The following is a 25,746-nucleotide window of genomic DNA, read 5'->3' as shown; positions in this document are numbered from 1 at the left end:
CCAACAAGAATCCTGGACCGAGGAACAATGCAAGTGTGCAATCGGAAGATACCCACGGTGTTGGTTGCATGGCACGGTTTGCCTCTATCGGTCTGCCTCTATCAGAAGCTACGTGGAAATCCGTATAGAGTGTTCCCGGACTTTATCATCGAGGACGCTGATGTCTAAAGAGGGAAGGAATGTTACGCTCTAGCCGAGGTAGCATGACCTCGGAAGAATCAGTCGACATTTCCCTTAAGGATCTACGTTTGTAATAAATTTGTTTGCGCTTCATGTAAATGATCGGGAGGGAATTAATGTCAAGGTCCTAGGTGAGGGCTGATAGCACCAGACTAGGTGGATTTAAGGCCAAGGGCCTAATGCAAGCAATGTGCCTACGGGCAAAGGAAATTAAAGTATCCCATGAGAGGGGTGAAAAGATGCATTAGGAAAGGCCCTATGATGATGACATGTGGCATCTAGATCCATCTAGGGAGATGGGGCTTGCTGGAGTTAGTGAGAGAAGGAGAATGGACCTTCACGTGATTTCGATTTCGATTTCTCTGAGAGCTCTCACGCTCTAGCAAGGATCTGGCTGGGAGGATATTCTATGATGCTACTCCCGTGATCTGCTGTAGTAAGTAGAAAAATCGTCTCAGGGTGTGCCAGTGGCAACGGCACAAAACTCTCTCTCTGACGGCGCAATCCAAAGTCGGTCTCTGATCAAACTCCAAATCTGCCCCAACTCATGTAAAATGGCTCCATCCAAGGGAATAGTACTCTGGTGCGAACCGAGGAGCTGAAAGTGAAACCAACCAGCACTCCTGGGCAAATTAAAGGCTCTTTGAATCTCAAAGAACAGAAACAGAAAGGCCTTGCCATTGAAGCCAAGTCGAAGAGTCCTAGGGCAAGAATGAATCTGCGAGCCGACAATACGGTGAACCGATGAAAACTGAGTCATGCTCATAAGCTGTCTAGCAATCTCGATGTCAAGTAACTCAGCTGACCAGCTTTCGCTTCCCCGAGATCGAAAGCTACCTGCGGAGAAACAAAGAACGTGCCCCTCTCTGGAGAGAGTAATAGATCCCAAGCACTCCTTTACCTCCTCTGATTGTCGGCAAAACACCGGTAGAAGTTCCAATCGAGTGAGGGAGTCTGTGATAACCCCTCGAGCCAAAAAGAACTCAACGGGCAGATCTCTGTCAACCATCCTGGGGTCAGGTCTAGGAGTCAGAAGAGCTGAAAAGGGCTGAGCCGTCCTGGCTCTGCTCCAAGAATAGGTGAGAGGGAGAGGAAGAATCTGCGACGAGGTGCCTGTCCGCATGGGTGACTGATACTCTCGCTCGATCTCGTCTACTAGGATCTCCCAAACCTCACGTCTGTCTGGGTACTGAGCAAAATCTGTGACCGCACTCGCAAAAGATCTGGATAAACCAGGAGTGAAAAGCTGCGAGGACGAGGCTGTACTGGGAGGGGTGTCTAAAAGGACGCTCCGCATAGCAACAAAGGAAGGTACTGTGCGACGGTGCTGTGAAAGGGGTCTCGAGGGAACCTCGTACAGGCGCATGAGATCCTGGGACGGGCTCTGACTCTTACGCTCTGACTCTTACCTGTGTCGTAAAATACCACTCTCTCAACGGACTGCTAGGGGGAGGCATCCATCCCTGTAACTGCAGCCTGAGCAGTCTTCTGCTGAATAACTATCTCCGTAACCAATATCTGAACCTCCGGGGTAGTAGTGTCTAGAGTCATAAAATCGTGAGCTACTGTCTCCTACAGAATGTGAAGACCTGCCTGTGGATGGTCCTCCACCTCTCCCCTTTCCGGGGTCTCCTGCACCTGTGTCTCGACTCTCTGAGCTACCGTCTCCTGCACAGTGTCTCCTGCACAGTGTCAAGACCTGCCTGCGGATGGTCCTCTGCATCTCCCCTTTCCGGGGTCTCTTGCACAAGTGACTCGACTCCCTGAGCTACCGTCTCCTGCACAGTGTCAAGACCTGCCTGCGGATGGTCCTCTGCATCTCCCCTTTCCGGGGTCTCCTGCCCATATGTCTCAACTCTCTGCCATCTGTGAGCTCGTACCTAGGGCTGCTCGTACTGCTGGCTCTCCCTCTGTCCCCGTCTCCTCCGAGCTCTCCGTGAAAGCTATTCCACTGGAGGCACCTCCAGATCCTCTGATTCCACTGGAGGCTCCCCCAGAGGAGTCTCCTCTCATTCTGTTGAATGAGTCGAAGCAAGCTCAGAGACCCCTGGAGGCTGAACTGAAAGCTTTAGGTCACTCATAGGATGAGAAGGATCCAGAGTCTCTGATCGAGGCCGACGACTAGGGCAATCCCGAATAAAGTGACCTCTCTTCCGACAGAAAAGACACTGATCAGGAAGCCCCTCGTACAAAATCCTCTGCTGCATCTGGACCCCATCTCCCGTAGAGTACGATATCAAAGTAGGCAAAGGTCGAGGAGGGGGGAGCTTTGAAGTGAGTTTGACCCTCGTAACACCTGTACCAGCAAGTGACTGAGCATAGGAAAGTCTAGCACCTGATGGGATGACTGTATCTGCCACGCTAGCCATATGCTCCAGAGCTCTGCGACAAGAGCTGACCTCATCAGGAAGTCCAGGGAAAAGCATCCAAAAAGAGACATGACGCGGTCTCAGGGAAGTAGTACTGAAGTGCTTCCGCCAAGGCCACAAATGGATGACTCTGCTCTGAAACTGAATCGGTGAGCTCATAAGTACTCTTTGAGCCTGCTCTGCATACTGAAGGCCAAAAGAAAAGTACCCTCTGCAAAGCAATCGAAAAACCGCAACTGAGACACCCAATGAGGCCATGCTGGTGTACACCCAATCACGTAACTGTTGGCCTCTACCGGGTAGAAAGCCAATGATGTGTGTCAAACGAAAACCCTCCTCTGCTACCTCAATCATCTGCACAATGTCAGGAGGAAAAGAAACTGTGACTTCAATCTCCTCAGGTTCGGCGATAGGAGTGGCATTAGTGTCCTCCATTGTCTCAGCTTGCGCTGTCCTGAGGGGAGGAGCGACCTCTGCTGAAAATACCCACCAAGAACTCGCAACCAACCTCTAGAATCCCAAAAAAAATCCTTCCATCTTTTCTCTCTCTTTTGGAGTGGGCCATGTAAATTTTAATTTTTGAACTTGGTTGGAAGCCCCTCGTACAAAACCCTCTGCTGCATCTGGACCCCATCTCCCGTAGAGTACAATATCAAAGTAGGCAAAGGTCGAGGAGGGGGGAACTCTGAAGTGAGTTTGACCCTCGTAACACCTGTACCAGCAAGTGACTGAGCATAGGAAAGTCTAGCACCTGATGGGATGACTGTACCTGCCACGCTAGCCATATGCTCCACAGCTCAGCAACAAGAGCTGACCTCATCAGGAAGTCCAGGGAAAAGCATCCAAAAAGATTCATGACGCGGTCTCGGGGAAGTAGTACTGAAGTGCTTCCGCCAAGGCCACAAATGGATCACTCTGCTCTGAAACTGAATCGGTGAGCTCATAAGTACTCTTTGAGCCTGCTCTGCAGACTGAAGGCCAAAAGAAAAGTACCCTCTGCCAAGCAATTGGAAAACCGTAACTGAGACACCCAATGAGGCCATGCTGGTGTGCAAAACACCCCAAGGGATGTGCCAGCAGCTCAAGCCCCAGCCATAGATCTTAGTATAAAGGATCACCCAATCACGTAACTGTTGGCCTCTACCGGGTAGAAAGCCAACGATGTGCGTCAAACGAAAACCCTCCTTTGCTACCTCAATCATCTGCACAATGTCGGGAGGAAAAGAAACTGTGACTTCAATCTTCTCAGGTTCGGCGATGGGAGTGGCATTAGTGTCCTCCATTGTCTCAGCTTGCGCTGTCCTGAGGGGAGGAGCTACCTCTGCTGAAAATACCCATCAAGAACTCGCAACCAACCTCTAGAATCCCCAAAAAACCCCTGGTTAAATAATGCCCCAAACTTCAGCCTGCGTGGAATGAAAACAGGCGGCTCAATGCAGAAGCAGAAAGCTCCGCCAATGCCTGGAAGCAGCCCAGGAACTCAGCTCCCTGGAACACGAGCAGAACTGTCCCGGAGAGGGCCCTGAAGCAACCCAGCCTGAAGCGCAAGGGAGGAGGCAGACAATAGGTACTGGCGGCCTAGATGGCAGCCTGAAGGGGCAAGGGGAGCTCGACCAGCAGGGCGTGACCAGCAGCAGCCAGTCAGGCTGAAGGGGGGGCGCAACGCGAGCGGGCTGAAGGGGGGGCTCGACCACCAGGGCACACCTGCAGCAGCCAGATGGGCTGAAGGGGCCGCGATGCGAGAGGGCAAGGGGGGGCGACCTGAGCAGGGGGCGCTGCCAAGGGAGCCTGCGCGGCCCAGGCAGCAGGGCGCTGCCAAGGGAGCAGGTCGCGGCCAAGGGGCAGGGCACTGCCAAGGGCTGGGTGATGGCGACGGACGGTGGTGGGGGGCAGCAGCAGACGGAGCTCCTCCGATGCAAGATTTTTTCCTTAGAATCATGTGTTTCATTCTCGCACAAAGCACATTGAGGTTCATTATCATTATGTCAAAGAGAAGTTGCATGCAGAGGAGATTAATATGATCTATGTGTCAACACATGACAATGTTGCAAACATCTTCACCAAAGCACTTCCACGTGAGAAGTTTAAGGCATTTCGTAGTGCCCTGAACTTATCTCCTTTTGGTGATCGATCACTTCCTTGTACCTCACATTGGCACTGCAAGGGGGTGTTAGAATTATTGGCATATTCTAGGCAGTGGCCAATGTAATCCATAAGTGAGTTAGGAGCACTTTTTCCTCCTTAGGAGGTTTTTTCCTCTAACCACAGTTAGTGGGTTAGTATGGTTTTGTCACTTGGACAAAACCATCTCCTGACTTGTACTCACCTTATCTTGTTTATTGCACACTACGTTTTGCTCTGCTCTCTTGCTTGCTTGCTTTCTTGCTCCCTCCATTCTCACATTCTCTCTATTCTTTCCTACGTTTGTTTTGCTAGATTTGTGCCCAGGCCTAGGCATAGTGGACATATCAGGTGGTGTTTGCATGGGGACGTCATAGAGAGAGCATGCATATGTGTGCCAAACATTTGGATCTATGATGGAATAGGCAGCTTCCCCTCCGATAGAAGCCCCCACAAAATGGAAGGATCTCCCCCTCAAAATGATCTGATCACCTCATCCATCCTATGTGTGAGGAAAGCCCACCTCTTACGATGTGTCAATTGTTGTGAGATACGCCGTTGTGCCTTAGGTGACGTTAGATGGCCCAAGGCTCGCTCACGTGTGAGGTGAGCTCTCATCTCTCTGCACTTGTCGTCAAACTAAGGGTTTTGAGGCAACTTCCCAGCTAGGACATGTGCGGATTGAGTCGTGGGGAAAAATCTAGTGGCATTGTCCTGTACCACTGAGACAAGGGTGTCCGAGGCGTGGGCAAGATCTACATCATCTCCAAGTAGGGTCGGAAGCTCCCGGGCTAGGTGGCTCACATAGACTGGATCAAGGGCACGATTAAAGTGGATCTGGACATGAGTGGGTGTGGGAAACAAGTGAACCCGTCGCCATCTCTAGAGACGGTTATATATAATCAAATCATGGACCCAAATCTAGTAAATGTCGCCCATACCCTATCACATGTGGTGCATCTGCTAAGTGCTTCACTATTCCAAGCCCTACTGCATCTAGCTCCGGTACTATGAGGGAATGAGATGCAAAGTCAAGCAAGCCTGCTTGTTTATTTCTTGTGCGTGTATTGATGTCACTAAGGAGTTTCTCTCTCTACCTTAGAGAACTCCGTGATGTCATCATGTATCGTCTTATATGGACCGTGTTCCTATGTAGTGACCTCTCATTCATAAGATGATGTATCTAGGGGGAAATAGGACACCGCAATGAAGATCGGTCGTGCATTGGGCAGTTGGACTCGTATCCACATACTCTCTCCGTACAATAGATATCAGTGGTCTCAGGTGTGATGTGAAAAGGATAGCTAGGCCCCAAAAGGCCCGTACCCCCTTGTCTCTCCTCATCTTCCTCGTATGGGCTGACTCCCATGTATGTCATGTCATTGTGGGCATTTCTTTCTCCAAGCTCTCATGTGTCTGAGTGTAGAAGATCACAACTCTATCGGTGTATGTTTCTGAGAACCCCCCCAAGTCAAACCAGAGTGGTTCTTAGACCCTGAACCCCAGCTACTCTCCACCGGGTCTTGGAGGCTCTGGCTCTATGGAGGAGTTCCCATCAGGTATTTACAGTGGGACCCCGGAGAGTGGGAGTGGATTGACGCGGGGCATCGAGAGAAGAGCATCCCCTTCTTTCGTTACATGGTCAGTAATGCCAGGAGATTTCAGCTCAGTAGTAGAGGTTGGAGACCCTTTAGAGTTCCTCATTGGGAGACTTTTGGTATTACTGCGGATCAGCAGAGGTACTTCTGGAGGAGGCTCTGGAAATCCCACAGGAATAGAAAGATCACTATCTTCTTTTGGCTTTCTATCCATGGAGGGATTGCAGTGAACCTTTGGAGGTCCAGATTCGGAGCCACCCTACTTGCCCTCGTTGCCTTTCTGCTTCGGAGTCTATTCAGCATTGCTTATGGGATGTAGACAGGCGAGATTGATTTGGATGGGGATAGCCAGGATCTTCAGTCACTTTGCCCATTCCCCACTTTTTATGACTTGGGGCTCGGTGGCTTGGCTTTCTCTTACAGGACCTCAGGTTTTCTATGAGGGAGTTGACTCCTCTCGGGCCATTTCGGTTCGACGTCATCGGGTTGAGTTCTGTTCGTTGGATGTGGTACCACACCGTCCTTTTACAGCTGTACATGCCTCTGTGGATACTTCTTGGGAGATTCTAGCGAGCATAGCAGCCTGGCATATCTGGAGAGCCAGATGCACAGAGGCTATGGAGGGTACTCAGGTTCATCCCTCGCACACATTGGCTAGTATCTGGACAGACATTGTACACACTCTGATGGCCGTATGGACGGGTATGCAGGGGGACTCCCGTGCAGCCTCAGCTAGGAGGGCTTCTTTCTTCAGGGAATGGAAGGATTCTCCTTTCTTCTCTGAATCTACTACAGGGTTGAGATGGCACTTTCAGCCTCAGCCTTGGCTTCTTTCCACCTCACTCTGAGGGGTTTTTTAATTTATCCTCATGATTTCATGATGTATTCCGCTTTGAGCTTGCTCTCGCGGGTTTTTGTTCTTACTTAATAGAAGTCTTTTTCATGGGAAAAAAAAAAAAAAACCAGAGGGCACCATTTCCATTCCACACTGCTGAGAGAGAGAGAGAGAGAGAGAGAAAGAAAGAAAGAAAGAAAGAAAGTTTATTAAAGTCTTCGGGAGACCGTGAAGGTCTATGAGACTAAAGATAACTGATACAATGAGCATAACGGTGGCGGTCTCAAAACGGGCCAGCCAACCGTTTCTACAAAAAAGAGGTTATGAAGGACGGTGTGTCTAGTCCTGATACAAAAAATATGTGTCTACCTCCAGATGATACAAAAAAGAAGGGGGGGCCACCAAAAATGGGGCAGAGGGGGGAGATACAATATATATGTGCAGGTGGTGATTGTCAGAGACCAATCATAGAGGGGCCATCAAATGGGAGGCCGGAAAAAACCCCTGCGATAGATGATTGGCCTCTGACCTCACGCGGCCTAGTCGAGCTCGGTCGTCGAGAGCGACGGGTGGCCTTGTGGATGAGGGCAACGGTAACCCCGATGGGGCGGGCAGAGAGCAGAGACGAGATGTCATAGATACGGATGTGTGAGTCTGTCCGCTGGCGCAGCTGTCGTGGCTCTGGCTCTCGCTTACGTCCGCGTCGTCGGCTAGACTGAGGAGAGGCATCCTGTGACTGGAAGAAATCAGTGATGGGCCGCTGGGTGTCCTCACGCTATGTGTTGCGCGTGTCGCCGTGCTCGGAGAGAGGTATCTCGGTGGCGAGTCAGCTCATGTAAGAAAGCGGCTAGGCATTGCTGATCCGGGAACTGCAGCATGTGTGGGAAGGGGCCGAATCCGTCGCGGAAGAGGCAGTGGTACCGGCCTCGAATGGCATAATAGATAGGACATCTGAAAGCAAAGTGCTCCTCCGACTCGATCTCCTGCAAGTCGCAAAGTGGGCAAAGGCGGCCCTCTCGTGGGATACCCTCTGTGCGTCCGCTCTCGATCTGTAATCGGTGTGACGAAACCCTAAACTGACCGAGGGAGATCCGGAGCGCATGTGGTAGATGAAGCTGTGTGTAACCCGGAGGTGTGATGAAGCCCTCCTGTGAGATCTGGAGGCAGTGTCGGTGGTAGAAGTCGAGCTTCACAGGAAGCGCGGGGTGAAGAAACCATGTCCGCCAAGTGTGGAGCTGGAGGAGATCCGCTCGAATGAGCCGGTTGACCTCCTGGTCAGTGGGGGAGAGGGGAGATGGTGGAGCGTCGAGGCTGTTCTGAAAAGGAGGCACCCGGTCTAAGTCGAGGCCCAGTCGGGTGAACCAACTAGAAAGACGACTATACCAGCATCGCTGGTCCCCATCAACGGATAAGGCCATAGAGGAGGATAGGGCTAGCCAAGGTAGGCGGAGGCGACCGTCGGAGGAGCTGAAATCCCTGACTCTGTGTAGATAAGTGATAGCCTGGAAAGCTGCATCGAGCTATAGGGGTGAAGCGCCGAACTCTGCTAGAATGATCTGGTGTGGTACCGATGGTTTGCTACGGATCATCCGAGCAAACATCAGTATCTGTAGGCGCTCGACTCGAGCCCACTCTGTGTCTGAAAGGTCGTGTCACCACAATGTAAATATCCTAAGTCAAAGTACAGTTGACCATTTATTTGATCATAATTAAAGTGTTTTATATGTGTTAATTATGGTCAAAGAGTTCTTTTAATGGTCAAGGGATTGACTATGGTCAAAGATACTTGATTCCAGTCAAGTAAACCTGACTTTGGTCAAGGAGACTTGGTTTATTACCAAGAGGGTTAACTGCGGTTAACCAGAGAACTACAGAGCTGACTACGGTCAGAGAGTGTTGACTTCGGTCAACAAGACTTGGCATGCGCCAAGAGGGTTAACCCCGGTTAACCAAGATGTGCCAACTTCGGTTGGAGAGACTTGGCTATAATTAAGGCGCCTCGACCCTTGGTCAAAGCTCCTTAATTATAATCAAGAGTGTTGACTCCGGTCAACCAGAGAATAAATATATTTTTTTATATTTGTTAGGTGTGCACATGTGTTCAGTGGGGACGCCCACCGTGACTAGAATTAGTCCACAGTGTGTTATTTGCATGCAAAGCGCTAACAATTAATGGGTGCCATGGTGGTGCGCTTTAATTAATTGTTGCAGGTACTAGGAAGAGTTATTTTTCCTAAGCGCTACGGGAGCCTGACAAGCATCTAGGAGGCGGTTCGTGTGACCAAGTGCTTTGAAGACTCCAGATTGGCCCTCAGTGGCATGTAATAGGACTTAGTTTAGATTTTAGACCAGTGGCATGTTGCCAATTTGAAATGAGCTTGAAGCTCTTGTAAAAAAAGGGGATTTTTTTTTCACGTTTTGAAAAGGAGAGAGGACCAGACAGCTCTACACTGAACTTTTGTAAAAGATTCTCTTCAAGTAATAAAATACCTTCGGGGGGGTCCAGCCCGACATGTTGTCCTGGGCCCTAGTGTCTCTGTAGAGAGAGAGAGAGAGAGAGAGAGGGAGAGCAGAAAAGAAAGTGTACTTGCTGGTTATTACGAAGGAAGTTTCGTTCACAATTATTGCTGTCTCTCATAGGAGCGAGATGGATTTCAAAGAGCGTGAGGGATTTGATAGGGATTATAGGTCGGCTCCCCACCACGGGCTACCGTACATGCCTGCTGGGTGGACCAAAGAATAAAAAAGGAGAGACTTGGTCCGCGGGTCCTGGAAGTGGGAGTGGTAGCACTGTCGCTTCAGCCTGGCAAGAGCGGCATAGCCCCGATCCTGGCCTGCATGGTCGGGCGCATCGTGAAGATCGGGCCTGAGAAGACAACGCCCAAGTATGTGTAAGTGTCAACTATCTCAACAGGGTCGCCGACGAAGAGGAACTGCTCTTGGTGCATAGCGGGTCTGGAAGTGTTGAAGATCATCACCTTGGTTTTCCCAAGGTTGACCTTCAAGTCATGTGTATCACAGAAGACCTAAAGTCCATCCAGGTGTCGCTGAAGACCAGTAGCAGAAGAGGATAGTAGTACTACATCGTCTGCGTATAGGAGAATCTGGATGACAGCCTCCGCAAGAGAGCAGCCTGCACCTCCGAGTGTCCTGATGGTGGTCTCGAGCTCGTCGATGTAGAGGCCAAATAGAGTCGGTGACAAGGGACATCCTTGTTTGACTCCGATAGTGCTCGTGATCTTTGGGGTCCAACTGGTGCCAATCCTGACCTAGCCCGTCACCAGCTCATAGAGAGCTACTACTGCCCAGATAACCTCCGAGTCGTAGCCTAACTCCTGCAGGCGTCTGACGAGTCGGGCGCGGGGAACGGTGCCGAATGCCTTGCGGAAATCCACAAAGCAACAATATACTCTCTGTCTCCTGTGTCTGGCCTCCGCAATGATCCCTCTAAGTGTAAAAATGTGATCGTAAGTTGAGTGATCCGTCCTGAAACCGCCGGCCTGTCCGGATGCCCTGAGCCCCTGTACCTCTGCACGAGCACTGACCTCACCATCTAACACTGATGCATAGATCTTGGACATAACATGTCCAATCATGATGGTCCTGTAATTCCCTGGATCCATGGGATCTCCTGCTTTGTGGATGGGTGTGATAGTGTTCAGGGTCCAGGCTCTGGGGAACCCGTGGCAGACAACTTCATTGAACAGCGTTGCCAGGATGGGGGCTAGAGTTTTGATGCCATAGGCAACAAACTCTGTGCATAGGCCCTCATGATCCTTAGCTCGGCCGTTGTGAAGCTTAAGCGCTGCGTGGGTGACTCCCTGGGTTGTGAAGGGGGTGGCTGAGAGGTCGGGAGGAGGCTGATCAGGGATATCATAGAGTGTACGTGCGTAGGAGTGCCAGAGGGAAGTGTCTATGAGGGGGGAGGGGGATCGGTGTTCTAGGAATTTCCTCCAGAAATCCTTGGGGTTGCTACTAAACAGAATGTTCAATAGCGTATCCTCATTCTGGCGTAGGAAGGCTAGCTTCTTGCGACGGACTAGTCGACGATAATCCCTGGTGAGATGTGGGTTGGCCCTAGCGTTTCGTTGGATCGTGAGTCGGAGTGTGCGGCGTAATGCTTTACACTCGTCATCATACCAGCTATTGCAAGGGGTGGAGCCAGCGGGTGGACTGAGTAGTGGAAGGAAAAATGTGGCAGGCTGCATTGTGAAGGGAGTGGGTGATAAGGGCGGCTCAGTGATCTAGAGAGGGTATGGTGTCTATGTGTCTGAGGAGGGAGGCTAGGTGGGCTGAGTAATCAAGTGAGAGGTTATGATCAAAGTGTATATCATGATAGGTAGTGTAGTGCGGGATGTGGCTGGGAGGGGCTCGAGGCGCAAGGATATGAAAGAACAGGTAAGTGTGGTCGGCTCCTGGGGGTAAGGGTGCAGTACGGAAGTCAGTGATCTGTGGGGCTAAAGCAGGAGATCCCAGAATGTAGTCGACGACACTGGCTCCTCCGCCATGTGGGAAACATGTGAAACCAGAGGAGGCAGGCCACCGGTCTAGTCCATTGTAGATGACCAAATCATGTATACGTCCAAGGTCCGGTGAAAAAAGCCCAGCACCTCGATCGAGGTATTGGCTTGGCTCGGTTGTCCTCGTGTGTGATTTTCATTGGAGATAATACCTCGATCGAGGTATTGCAGACCGAAGCAAAACCTTTGTATTTTCACTCGAGCGGGTGTCACACTCACCCGAAAGTGGTCCGGAAGTGGACACCCTTAGCTTGCTACCACCCTAAGTACTGCTACATAGTACTAATTACTACTAATACTACTAAGTACTAAACAGTACTAATGCTAATCCTAATACTGCTACATAATACTAAGTTCTAACTAAGGTCCAAGAGTGATGTCTGATGTGCACCTGTCCTTGCGTTGAAATCCCCAACTAGGAGGACCTCTCCGCGTCTGGAGAACTCCACAATGTCTGAGTAGAGATCTAAATAGGGGGAAACCCCCGTATCCTCACGTAGCATCCGTGCGAAATGTGACGTCTCAAGAGGAAAGTAGCAGACTGCAATAAAGAGGTCGCGTGTGGAGGGGTGTCGAAATCGGAGCCATAGGTAACGGGCATGGACATCCCGTCTAACCACGGATATCAAGCTCATGAGTGCTGAATGAAAGAGTACTGCAACTCCGCCTGATCCTCGGACCCCCCCAGTATATCTGGTCTCCTCACGGAATACTGACTCCCAGGTATAGCCACTGACCGAGGGGAGAGGGCGCTCGGGGCTCTGATGTGTCTCTGTATAGAAAACGATGTCGCGTCCAGTGTATGACTCTGAGAAGTTCCCAGGGTCAGACCATAGGGTACCATTACAGTTCCATATGGTGCATGCCAAGGGTACTGTGTGCTGAGTCTGAATCTCATAGACCATGTCTCCCTATTGGGGGGGGAGCCTGCTACCGTGTCTGGAGTACCTGGTGGGGCTCGACGGCGGGGGCCAACTAATAGGTGGCCATCTCGGACGACAGCCCACTTCCCCTCCTGACGGGCTACATCTTGTTGGTGAAGCAGGGTGCGCCGCTCTTCCACCTGCATAGGTGTGAGATCCTCATCCATGAAGATAGTAGGGTGGTCCCGTAGTGTAGCACGCTGCCTGAGTGCTGCAAGTCAAGCCTGAGTATCCCTGAATCGGATGACGAGTGGCTGTGGGTGCGTGGGGTCCCGTCCTATGCGCCATGCATGCTCGATCCCATGCTCGGCGAGTCCGAGGGTAGAGGTCACGAAAGCAGTCGCGTCCGCTAAGGGAGTGAGTGAATCTGCACAGGGGATACCTCGTACTCGGATGTTGAGAGCCTTACTGGCCCTCTGTTCTTGCTCGGCGATGGTGGCTGAGATTGCTGCTTTGGGTGCCCGTCTCACAACGTCCACCCATGTGGTAGTCTCCACAATAGCAGTCTGGATGGTAGCGATCCGCTCCTCCACCTCTGGTGTAGTGCGCGGGGCTGCTGTGACTGTAGCAGTGAGAGAGAACCTCGTGACGGAGGTGAGTGATCTTCTGGCGCATGCTCTGAATAAGCTGATCTTGTGCTACGGTATGATCCCGTAGTCGATGTAGCTCCATAAAGATGTAATCTATCGTCTCAGGTGGGACCCGGGGGGGTGCGAACTGGGACATGGCGTAGGGCTGGGGAGGCGTGGGAGATAGGCTGGCTGTATATGGCAAGGGAGTGGAGAAAGGCTGCTGGGTGAGGGGAAGGAGGGACATAAGAGTGGTGGAGACAACATGGAGCTGTGTGGGGGGTGAGAGAGTCTATTAATCCCCACAGGAGACCATCAAGTTAGGGACATCAAAAAACCCAATTAATGCATCCATTCAATTAGGGCACAAGGCAGCTCCCAAAAAACCCAGTTAATACATTTGTTCAGTGAGGGCACAATGCAGCTCCCAAGGAGTGCATAAAGGGACTCCAAATATTATAAGATACGTACATTGTAGTCTAAAAGTGAAGATAATAAGCGGCCATACATCCATTTAAGATTGGAGGTCTTTTTGTTTGGATTTGAATTCCTTGATATGGGTCACGTCCTCATGATATACCACCCATTTTCCATCTTTCCTAGCAGCCTTGACCTTGGCTAAATCCATTTCCTTTTGGTTCAGTTGAGCTTGTGTAAGTTCTTCGGCTATCATTATCTTGGTATCTTTCAGCTTGTGAGATTTGCGAAGAAGCTTGATTCGTATATCTTGTGGGCTAAGTGCAATTATGGCAAATCCTCTAGAGCCACGAATATTAGTTGTGGGAGCTGTCTCATCTTTGTCTTCTTCCAGCCATTCCATGCTATGGATGGCTGCTTTGATGTGTACTAGCGTCTCCTTGTATGTACCCTATCATTGAACTAAGCCTTTAGGAAGGCCACCTCTCCGGATCTTCAATTTGCATTGCTGCATTTGGCATGCTCCTTGATCTCAGCTTGAATGTCAATTTAATCTGCCTTTGTATCCACCTCTACGATCATTCTCTTGTTGATCGTTTGCAATTTTGTGGGAACAACATGTTTGACTGTTGAAACTAGTTGGGGAGGTAGGAGAAGATGCCTTGCAGGTCTAGCATTACCTCTGCAATTACTGCTTGTTTCCTGAGCCCTTCGAGGACCTGGATCCGGGCTACTAGAGCTGCCATCTGCAACCTTAGCTCTCGTACTTCTCTCTGCAATCTGCAGATGGAAATCTGCTCTTGGGGGCCAACGTTGGGCTGGTTAAGGCCCCTTTGTTGGTATGTCCTTGTATGGGGGGTTGGGGGGTGCTTGTTGGTGGCATTTAAAATATTATGCTTTGTTTTGACTTTTTTCATCACTAATAACCAATACAAAATATTGTCAAGCTTGATGTGTGGTAATAGCATTTGAATTGCTACTACTTTCTTGCATTTAACATTATATTCGCATGCATGTAGGTGATAATGAAACCAGGAAAGCCCTTGACATTTGCAACCATAGATTGCCCACGTGCAGCACTCACACAAGATCGGCAAATGCTAGTGTTCGGACTTCCGGGAAACCCTGTGAGCTGCATTGTGTGCTTTAATTTGATGGCTGTTCCTGCAATTCACAAGCTAGCTGGATGGGCCAATCCATATCTTTATAGGTATTGCACCTCTCCCTCTCTTCTTTTTCATGTGATATGTATGCATGTCTACATTTTAATGTAATGTACAATGCTTCCTCATTTTTGGACAATTCCGTTTGTTTCTCTTTGCATGTTACAATTTGTTCACTCCTTTAGTTCAATGTCCAATACCAAATGACCTAGCTCAGCTGTGTGTGCATAGGATATTTGTGCACATGCAGCAAAAGACGAAGTGTGTGTGCTAGCTCCAAAAGGCTAGCTAGATGGTTTATTCAATGTGAAGATTCCAACACTTGTCTTCATTATGGGAGCAGTACTAGAGAGACTTTTGGTAGTCCAATTCATTATGATCATATGCGTGTTACAATTTTTCCAAGAACAAAATAAATTTTGAATAATTCAAAGTTTTCTTTGATTTGAACCCTTTAATTCCACCTATCAACTTTGAAATCTTTGCATCTTCCTCTGATGCCTTGATTGACAATTTATCCATGTACAGCAGTTATGTGCTCATTTCTTCATTGACAGTTTGAGGACCGCTAAACCATTGCTGAACACTATTTATGAATGAATGATTTTCTTAGACTTAAATACTTATTTTCTAAATAATGTTTGGCTTTGTTGAGGGTACTTTGGCCTAGACCTTGGAGAAGGGACCTGTAAACAATGGAAGTTTACTTGATGGAAATTGAGGAACTGATTCTTTTAGATTTTTGAGTTTTTACAATGACAAAGATGGAATTTTCCAAGCCCATTCAAAGTTCAGCATGCTATAAGAAGCATAAGCAACATACTAGGATGAGTCAAGGCCCTGATCTCTGCTATGGCTATGGTTTTGGCCGCCCATGGCAGTGGTCGTGGCTGTGGCCCTGGTGGTGGATATGATAGTGAAGCTGCAACTATGACCAGATTTATGGTTGTGGTGGCGATGAAGCCATGTCTGTAACCCAGGGAGATTAAGGTGAAGTTGCAGCTATGACCCAGTATATCTTATGCGGAGGGCCATAATATAGGCCCCTATAGTGGGAGAGGGAAGGTGTGGGGCAGAGAAGGGAGGGGAGGCGAGTACGAGGGGGTGCATGGCGGGGAGTGAGCGGTAGGATGGGAAAGAGAGGACTGTATGGGGCAATACAGCCTGCCATAGAGTTCCATAGAGCGATGGGAGGTGCAGGGGGAAGGCATGGGTGGGTACAAGGGCAGCCAAGGGGGGGAAGATGGACAGGTGAGGGAAGGGACTGAATGTGCAGAGGTAGCAGGGAGCAGCAATAACGATGTTTTCACAGGTCTACCTTTCTTATTGCCACAATTGTTACTGTGACCTCCTTAGTTGCAACTGCCGCATCATTGTCAGAGTCACCCCACCCCACCTCCCGCCTCCCCTCTCCCACTGCAAGGGCCTTACAACCCTCCATACAGGTTATACAGCCTCCCCTCCTCACCTTCTCTCCTTCCCTCCTCTGTCCTCCCACTTCATCCCTCACTCGTAACCTCCATAGCTCTCCCTTTTCCTCTGGAATTTGCACCTATGGATACTATCAAGAGGACAACCTATGTCAATACCCGTGAATGAGCAGCTGCAACACAATAGCCTTGAACTCGAGTGATGCTCTAAAGGAGGTGGAATGACATCTAGTAGGTTGAGGATGGCCTCAGACCTACCGTAAGTAGTCCCTGAATGCCGCTAGAAAGTAGGGATGACTGAGTGTTAGGTTTGAGCTCATCGCTAGAAAGTAGATGAGTGAGTGTTAGGTTTGAGCTCATTGCATCTGCAGAATCACTTTGGTGAGGATGTAGTGCTTTATGTAAGTTTCATTGGACCAAATTTTCTCACGTTCCCAGTCTTCCCATAGAAAGGGTGAAGCCCTTAGGTAAGTCCTGTGGTAAATGTATCTTACATAAACTGAGGTAAGCTTGGGTAGATGGGGGTAGCTCAATTCATCATGGTGTCCATGTGGCAAAGTCTCTGAGTGGGACCTATCCTAAGGCTATCCTACTATCATTATGTACACGAGGTTTTCAGCCCTGGATATTAGAGAAGGATCATTATGCAATGACTTGATGTTTGATGCCTGTTGCAACACCCAAGTGATCTAATTCTAGCCTAATCCATATACTTCAATGCAATATGGTTCATTAAGCTGCTTGGTTGCACAACTAGGCTCCAACGATCATAGCAACCTAAGGTATTCATGCAAGAACTCAATGCATACTAAATGGACTAAATGCATGCTAATGCTATGCAATGTCAATTAATTGGAGTAGTAAAGTACTCACATGCTCACTTTGGGATGTGAACCACTTGACTCTCTCCTTTTCTAAGCTTAATGCATCCCACAACATTAATGAGATGAGGAAAGAAAGTGTAGGTATCTTACCTTTTCTGCCCACAAAGTAGAAATATCTTGACCTTGTTCTAGTGATCTTGACCTTATGGTCCAGCAAAGTATCTCTTTCAAGAGGGATCTAAAAGTCAGGAATAATGTCTAGGGGTAAAGAAGGCAGAAGAAAGCTGAAATTCTCTGAAAGAAGAGGAGGACAGTAAGAATGGAGAAACTTGACATGAAAATAGGATGAAGGGCCGGGTGGGAGATCCAAACGATAAGCATTCTCAAAGACATGCTCGAGGATGGTAAAGGGCCCATATCTTAAGGGATGAGAGGAATCCTTGGCATGAGAGGAATCCTTGAGATATGCTGGGAAGCCTTGGTAGCCTTGAAGGTGGAATCTTGCATGGTTAATTGCCATAGCAACTCTCAAAAGGACTCATCTGTAGAAGAGTGTGGAACTCGACCATAGGCATGTTAAATACTCATCCTAGAGCTTCGAAGACTCATGTTGGCAATTGATTCTGATTATTTGAACCAAAGTACGAGTTTACAACCTTAGTCTGGCCATTCATTTGAAGATAGAATGCTTGAGACAAGTGTCCATGGCCTGCTATAAAGTTGTCCAAAAAGATTAACAAAAATTTGGAATCTCTATTATGATGGATGAGGCCAGCCCAAATGCACCCACACATTGGTAAAGACAATGTTGGTTATTTGTGGAGCTGAACGTGTCTTATTAGTAGCAATAAAGATGGCCATTTTCAAAAATCTGTCAACCACTACCATAATGCAATCATGTTGCCTCCAAGTTGAGGGAAGGTCCAAGATGGCATCCATGCTAATGGACTCCCAAGGTCTTGAGGGTACTGGAAAAGGATGATATACCCAATTTGCCTCTTGAACGACTTGTTTTGTTGGCATGCTCCACAACCAAGAGTAAAGTTATGAACTTCATTCTTATGTGAGGTGAATGAAAGCACCTTCAAAGACATACGAGAGTTGTGTTGACTCCAAAATGACTAATTGTCAGGTTGGTATTATTCTGTTTAATAAGTTGTATTCTCCAAGGACCTTGGGGCACAAAAATCTTATTCGGTTTACAAAAATTTCCATTTTCAAGATAGTAATCAAGCCACTTGATTTTGTTATGATGCTGAGCAGGGGCCGCTACTACTGCTTCAAGAATATCTTGAAAATCTCTGTCCAAAACATAAAGAGAAGGCTAGAATAATCCCAATCATAGAGTGGAGAGGGGGCTACTTAAGCAATCAGCCTGCTTATTGGTGGCTCTGCCTGGCTTTACATAATTATCAAATATGAAACTGTTTCATGTAGGATCCCCACTTCACATGTATGAGATTGCCAATGCTCTATTGAGTTGCCAAATATATTGAAGAGGCTGGTGATTAGTATTGATGATGATGTGTGATCCAACAAATGATGTCTCCATTGCTTGAGAGATTGCACAAGGGAATAAAGTTCTTGTTATAAGTAGGATAGTTCACCATCGTATTTGCAAAGACTGCACTGGCTTGCAGCAACACACCACCTATAGCATGCTTACTTGCATCACATTTCAATGCCATGTTAAAAATCTAGTAATTGGAGTGTTGGAGCCTTTACAAACGCCATAAATTGGAAAAGGTCAAATGTTGTTGCCATTTCTCAGTCCACACAAAGGCATGTCTTTCTTTGTAGGAGTAAAAAGTGACAAGCAAATTTTTCATGAAGGTGAACATGTTTCCTATTAGCAACCAAGGAAACTCCTTAGCTCTGGATGTAAGCTGGAGCTTGCCAATCAAGGATACCCTTTGCAAAAACTTGCAGCCACCAAGTCATTTTTTATCTAAGCTAGCACTACGACCTGCTTTTTTCTGTTTTCAGCTGGTTTTTGGCTTCAAAACTGGTTTGCCTCTCTCCTCGAGCACATTTTCAGCAGGGCGACATGTTTTTTGCACCTGTGGAGCTGATTAGAAGCATTGCAACCTGTTTTTTGTGAGTTTTCCAACTGATTTTCAGTCACAGAATCTGTATTTGACCTTGGCACCTGTTTGGGGAGGGTTGGGCATGCATTTTGAGGTGCTTTTCAGGTTTATTTTGTTGTTTTTGAAGCTGTTCCATCACTTTTGGAACTATTTTGGGGCTTCTAGAGATTTCTCCTTGATGTTTTGAACCTGTTTCTTTTTTTTATAGAAAAAGGAAACTTCTATCAATGCTTGAGAAAACACGATACACATCAGCCTCTGAATTAAGAACGATCTAAGAAGCAGCCGAGCTCCTTTATCAGCTCGAACTATCAAGCAACTACCAAGAGCGGCTTCCACTCCTCCAGCGCAGGCCATCTCCAACAAAGCATTCCATCAACGACCCTGCAGCAAAAGACACATCCAACGCCCGCCCGCCTGCAAACTCCCTACAATGCTCCAGCTAGTCGCCGCCTACGACCTACAACAAAGGGGAGCACTCCAAGTGGCCTCTCAAGCCAGCCCGACCAGCCAGCAGTACAGCAAGCCTCACAAGCCAAGCGCCACGGCTCCTAACTAGTTTCCTCTCCAAACTCTAAGCTAGTATCGATCCTGACAACAGTGGGCCTCTATAGCCACTCTAACAGCGACCTTCTGCTAGCTTCAACCAGACCCTGGGTTAGTCATCCTGACCATGGTTAGGTCAGCATGACCCTGGGTTAGGTCAGCAGTGCCACCTCAGCTTTCCAGTCAGCACTGACCCCTGCAGGCACATTTACCTCTTCACAAGCACTTCATGTGAACACAGGTGCCCCCTCAGCACAGGGCTCCACAGGCACAGTCACTGCATGTGACTCCTTGACTACCACATCATCATTGAGCACATTTCCACTCCTTTTTGTCCCTCCACCTAGATCAAGCTGTATCTCTTGATCCAAGAAGAATTTGAGGGTGCTCCAGAAAGGAAAGTCGATCGATTTTTCGTGCTCTACGCGCTCGTCACATCATGCGCACATTTCGGCGTAAGTATCACTCACTTTTGAGCCTTGCTGACAAATCCACCTCCTACACGCACATCAGCCTCTACATCGACACATCTGACCCAGCACATAAAAAGAACCAAAGATTATTTGTTGTTCTTTCATCGATCGACGGTTGGCATAGATCTAGATGAGAGTAGACTAGATCACCATAGAGGGGACGTTTTTTTTTTTCCCCCAAAAAAGAGACTTCTATTAAGTAAGAAAGAAACCCGCTAGAGCAAGCTCTGTGCGGAAATACACCATGCTAAGCATGTAATAAAAACACCTCAGAGGAATGAGGTAGAAAGAAACCAAGGCTGAGGCTGAAAATGCCATCTCAACCCTGTAGAAGTCTCAGCAAAGAAGGGAGAGTCTCTCCAATCTCTGAGAAAAGTAACTCTCCTGGAGGAGGCTGCTCGAGATGATCCTTGCATGGTCGCCTAAATGGCCATCAGAGTGTGTATCGTATCTGTCCAAGTACTGGCCAAGATCTGAGAAGGGTGAACCTGAGAACCCTCCAAAGCCTCAGTGCACCTGGCTCTCCAAATGTGCCATGCTGCAATGCTAGCTAGGGTCTCCCATGGAGAGGCGACCGAGGAGTGAGCAGCCCTGGAAAGAGTGGCCGGAACATCCTCTAGAGAGGACGACTCCACAAGGTGTCGTCGAATGTGATGAGCCCAAGAGGAGTTAAATCTCTCAAAAAATACATGGGGCCCTGAAAGAGTCGGCCACTGATCCCCAGGTCATATAGAAAGGTCGGTGAACAAAAGTGCTGAAAAGTCTTGCAATCCCCTTCCATATGATTCTCGCCTGTCTGCAATCCCATAGGCAATGCTGTATTGTCTCCAAAGCAGAAAGGCAGCGAGGGCAAGAAGGGTCAGCTCCGAACTTGGATCTCCAATGGTTCACTGCTATCCCACCATGAATAAAAAGCCAAAAGAAGAGAGTGATTTTTCTATTTCAGTGGGATTTCCAGAGCCTCTGCCAAAAAATTCTCTGCAAGTCAGCAGAAATCTGAAAGTTCTTCCAATGAGGAGCTCTAGTAGGCTTCCAACCCCTAGAGCTGAACTGAAATTTCTTGGCAATACTGATCGTGTAACGAAAGAAGGGGATGCCCTTCTCTCGGTGCCCTTCATCTATCCATTCCCATTCCCCAGGGTCCCACTGCAAAAACTTAATTGGGACACCTCCATAGAGCCACAGCCTCCATGAGCCAAGGGCGAGGAGAAGCGGGTCAGGATCCAAGTACCACTGTGAAAGAGAGCCATGCTCCATGAAGCCCACTATCCTGACTAGCTGAAATGGTACCTCCAACAAGATATCGTCTGTGGATCTGGACAGCCTGCCCCCCGAAGAAACATCAAATACTAAGGCATCCTCATGTGGGTCAAGAAAAGCAATCACCTGTAAAGGAACTCCCAATCTGGAAAATGCCCCCATCCAGGTGGAGCAAGTAATAGGCATGTCATCTGTGTCCACCCAATCCAAGGGCAAGGCCGCATCAATCTGTTGGACTCTCCCTGCACTCTCTCTGAGATTAAGAACCATCTGGGCCTGTTGGTCTGCAGGAAGCTTCTTGAACGCTTTCCATGCTCCCACTGTAGATGTAGGGCCCCTCTCCCATCTTGGCCACTGCATGTAAGGAGAAGCTCCAAGTGATCTGCCAAGCTCATCCAAAATCCTGTCATTCCACATGATAGGCTGCCTTTCAATCTCTTCATGGGTGGATGGGGGAATCCTGCGAAGAGTACTCCTGAAGCTGGCCCATGCTTTCAGGATAGCAACCATAAGAGGGGAAGAGGGAGACCTAAGGTGGGCTGTGGTGAAAACCCATCTAGTACTATGTGTCCAATCCTCTCCTGAAGTGGGCGTGCGAGACTGTATGCATCTGATAAAAAAATCCTTCCAAGGCCTTTGTCCTGGCATAAGCCCTCTCACAATGAGCTTGCAGAGTAAAGCTCTGCACTGTAGATCTGGGTCGATGATATTCAAACCCCCTTCTCTTGTAGGAGGAATCAAGGTCTCCCAAGCCACCCTAGCTGTAACATCATTTGTGCCATCTAGACCACTCCATAAAAAGTTTCGTATAGGCCTCTTAAGCTGAGTGATACAATCCCTAGAGTGGCACCAACAAGAGCATACAAACCATGCTGTGGCTAGAAGAACCTGGTTAACCACCACCACCCTGGAGGCCAAGTCAAGTTTGGCTGAGCTCCAGATAAGGAGCTTTCTTCTGATGCTTTCCAACACCGGAGCAAACTGTTGTGAGGGAGAGATGCCCACCCCAACCTGGCAGCCCAAATATTTGACGGAGAAGCCCCTCTGTACCCAAGTGAAGCCAATATCATTACCCCAATCCGGGGTGTCATCCTCGCAAATCCAAAAACCACTGGATTTATGCCAATTAATGTGTGCACCTGCACCCGTGCAAAACAAATCCAAGGCTGTCCGGAAGGAAGTGAGTGTCCTGGGGGAGGCATCCAAAAAAACAGCCGTGTCATCTGCCAACTCACTATCCAGGAGCTCTTCTTCCCGGCGGATAGGAAGCCTCAGCCCATAAATATCAGCTTGAGATCTAATGTAGATACTCATAGCTTCCGCCACAAACAGAAAAAGAAACGGTGCAAGAGGACATCCTTGGCGGACGGATCTGGAAATCTGAAACCTGTCCCCTCTTACCCCCCCAATGAGCAACTGGCTATGGGCTGATCTGTAGAGAGAGGATACTCCTCTAATCCATGCATCTGAAAAACCAAAGCAAGATAGAGTACCCTCTAAGAAATCCCAGTCTACTCTATCGTAAGCTTTCTCAAAGTCCAAGAGTAGAATGGCCAATCTCTGGCGGCTCTGCATGGCCCATTCTGAGGCCTCCCAAAATGAGAAAATATTATCAAAAATACTTCTGCCATGCACAAACCCTGTCTGCGTGTCATGAATCAAATCTGGAAGAAAAACCTGTAGCCGCAGACTGATGGCTTTCGCCAGAATCTTGTAAAAAGTGCCCAAAAGAGTGATGGGTCTCCATTGAGACACAAGATTCCTATTACCCCCCTTTGGGATGAGATGAGTGAGACCATCTGTAAGTGAGTCCGGCATCTCACCAGAGTCCCACACGCCCTGCAGGCTGATGTAATGTGATCACCAATCTGCTCCCAAAAAGTGATAAAAAAGGAGGGGGTAAGTCCATCTGAACCTGGGCACTTGCCCTTGTGAAGGGCAAGTAATGAATTCTGCATTGGTGAAAGGTGCATCCAGAGAAACATACATCTCATCTTTCACCAATACAGGGATACACTGCCAAATAACCTCTCTGGCATCATCAATGGCCTATGTGCCTGGATCTGCAGTAAGAAGGGATGCAAAAAAATCTGAAGCTACACGCATGACAGCATCAGGATCTGACTGTAACACCCCGTCTAAGTCAACAAGCTGCGAAACACTCTCTCTACTATGTCTGGGCACATGAGTAGAGAAAAAGTGTTTGTTGACCGTGCCACCAATCTGAATCCAAAAGGATTCCCGTGCATGAAAGGCATACTCTACTCTCTGATCCAACAATGTCTGCAAATGAGCTCTTGCTGCAGCAAGGCGCTCCTCAATCCAAGCATCTGTGGGCCTCTTCTGCTCTTCTCTCTGAAGGGACGCTAACTGCTGGCGTATACCAATCTCACATCTGAGAATCTCACATCTCCTAGAATCAGCGACTGAATGATAATAGTCACTAATTCCGGATAAGGCTGCAGCTACCTGAGATGGATGGACAGCTCCACCCTGTATGTGAGAAACCCAAATCTGTAAAATATCCTCCATGAGGCTCTCCTCTGCATAAAAAGCATCCGGAATCCTGACACTGGCAGAGCGTCCTCTCCGATGAGGCTCAAGAATCTGCAACACCACTGGAAAATGATCTGAGGTGGAAACCCCAGTAGAAATGCATACAGATCCTCCTTTGTCAAGTGCCCAATCGTCTACATAAAATCTGTCAATCCGTGCATGAATGAGCATGTGTATTCTCTTGTTCGATGAAGCGTACAGGAGTGACTGTGGCATAATATGAAAGGCATCATCCAACCAAGTGTCTCTGTCACTGAACTGAAAGAGAAAGGCATCCCAGGCTGCCCTCTCCAAAGAATGAATTCCACCCTGTCTGCCTCCCTTTTTGTCTGAAGGCCACTCAACCATGTTGAAGTCGCCACCAATGATCCAAGAATCTGCAATGGGGGCCCAAGAGCGTAACTCCTTCCAAAAGGAGATCCGCTTCCCTCTGTTGTTGGGAGCATAAAGATTGAGAAGACCAATCTTACGCCCTCCAATCAAAATAATGATCCATTGACCTCTAGAAGGGGAGATAATACCATGACCAGCAACCAAGGGGAGAATAGAAAGAGAGACCGAAATGCAAGTACCTCCCCTTGCGCCCATAGCAGGCGACTAGAAGGTATGTCCTGAAAGCAGTTTGCCAGACTTAGAGCAATCACTGGCATCCAGCTTGTGTTCCTGGATAAGAAGGATATCAATAGCACCTCCAGTGACACCTGGATGAAGTTGGTTCCGGATTAGCTACCTACGGCGACGGCGTGGAACTTCGCCTAGGCCCTATATGTTCCAGCTGACTATCCTCATCGACAGGAGGATGCTGGATGGAAAGGCTTACCCGACCTAGTAGAGGAGACCAGCTTCCCCTGGGTCGAAACACTCCTGCTGAGGGCAGGAAACTCAACAGGTGAAAGGATCCCCACACCTGCTGAAAGGGAGGCCCTGTCAGAAGGAATCCCAATGACCAGGACCCCTAAGGTGTAGGGCACAAACTCCTCATCATCCATGAAAGTCACCGAATCTGCTAGTGCCGAAAAAGAATTCCTAAAAGCAAGTCTGGCCAAGCAGTGCGAAGAAGACCTGCACTCGTGGAAGATGGAGGAGAAGGACCTGCCAGGCCTCTATTAGCAGAACTGGAGCTGGGGGTTGAGGAGGCTTGTGGCTGGGGTGAAGAGGAATCAGGAGCCCTCATCTGCGCCTGCACTTTCTCGGTTGTCCTGACTGTGGCAGGAACAGTGTGCGGGGAAGAAGTACCTGTAGTCCCCTCGTGGTCAGAAACCAAGGGGTTAGAGACCAAAGTGACTGGGGCTGGTGGATCTAAAGGCCCCTCTTGATGTGGAACTGTAGTGTCTGGGGCTGCAGTAACATCCACCTCTGGAGTCTGGAAGGCGTCTGTCTGAATAGGATCAAAAGTCTCCTCCTGAGGTAGGGGAGCCGCTCTGATAGCTCTCCATCGTGGTATTGGGTGTGTTGCGGGCCTTGGGCACCCTATTGCCCCTGGTGGTCCTGGGGTGCGCGAAGCAGGGCGCTCTGCTACTCTTGGTGGTCCTGGAGTGCGTGGTACAGAGTGCTGGGGAGGTGCAGTCGTGGTAGTACGTGAAGGAGCCGCACCAGAAGACCTCTTGGGTCTTTTTCTCTTCCTTGGGCAGTCTCTAGCAAAGTTCCTAAGGGTCATGCAAATCCTGCACTGGTCCTGTCTACTTGAAATCTCGACTCTCTGTCGAAAGAGAGAGCCGTCTGGACGCTGAAGCATAATGTGGTCATCTGAGATGTTAGGGTCAGAGACAATGACCCTAACACGAGGCACCGCATTTGCACTGACTACCTCTGCCAAGGAAGAAGGCATGCCAGGAAGGGAGGGGATCTCCGTGACCACTCCGAATGTGGCTCCGA

At 48.8% G+C, this 25,746-nt stretch overlaps 1 protein-coding gene across 1 annotated transcript in view; it reads left to right on the top strand.

The window, feature by feature from the left end:
* B73 (molybdopterin biosynthesis CNX1 protein / molybdenum cofactor biosynthesis enzyme CNX1 (CNX1)) overlaps positions 1-25,746 on the top strand; it is a 156,966-nt gene that overhangs the window by 100,223 nt on the left and 30,997 nt on the right. Inside the window, exon 8 of the mRNA XM_087387585.1 lies at positions 14,552-14,742. Coding sequence (XP_087243711.1) covers positions 14,552-14,742 — 191 coding nt within the window. The remainder of the gene's footprint in view (positions 1-14,551; positions 14,743-25,746) is intronic.

Source organism: Dipteris shenzhenensis, chromosome 16 (assembly GCF_047967505.1).
Source record: "Dipteris shenzhenensis isolate YYH24624 ecotype China chromosome 16, Dip_SZ_1.0, whole genome shotgun sequence".
In the NCBI taxonomy this organism is placed as follows: domain Eukaryota; kingdom Viridiplantae; phylum Streptophyta; class Polypodiopsida; order Gleicheniales; family Dipteridaceae; genus Dipteris; species Dipteris shenzhenensis.
The sequence above is the reverse complement of the archived record's forward strand: the minus strand, read 5'-3'. Positions and strand labels throughout refer to the sequence as shown.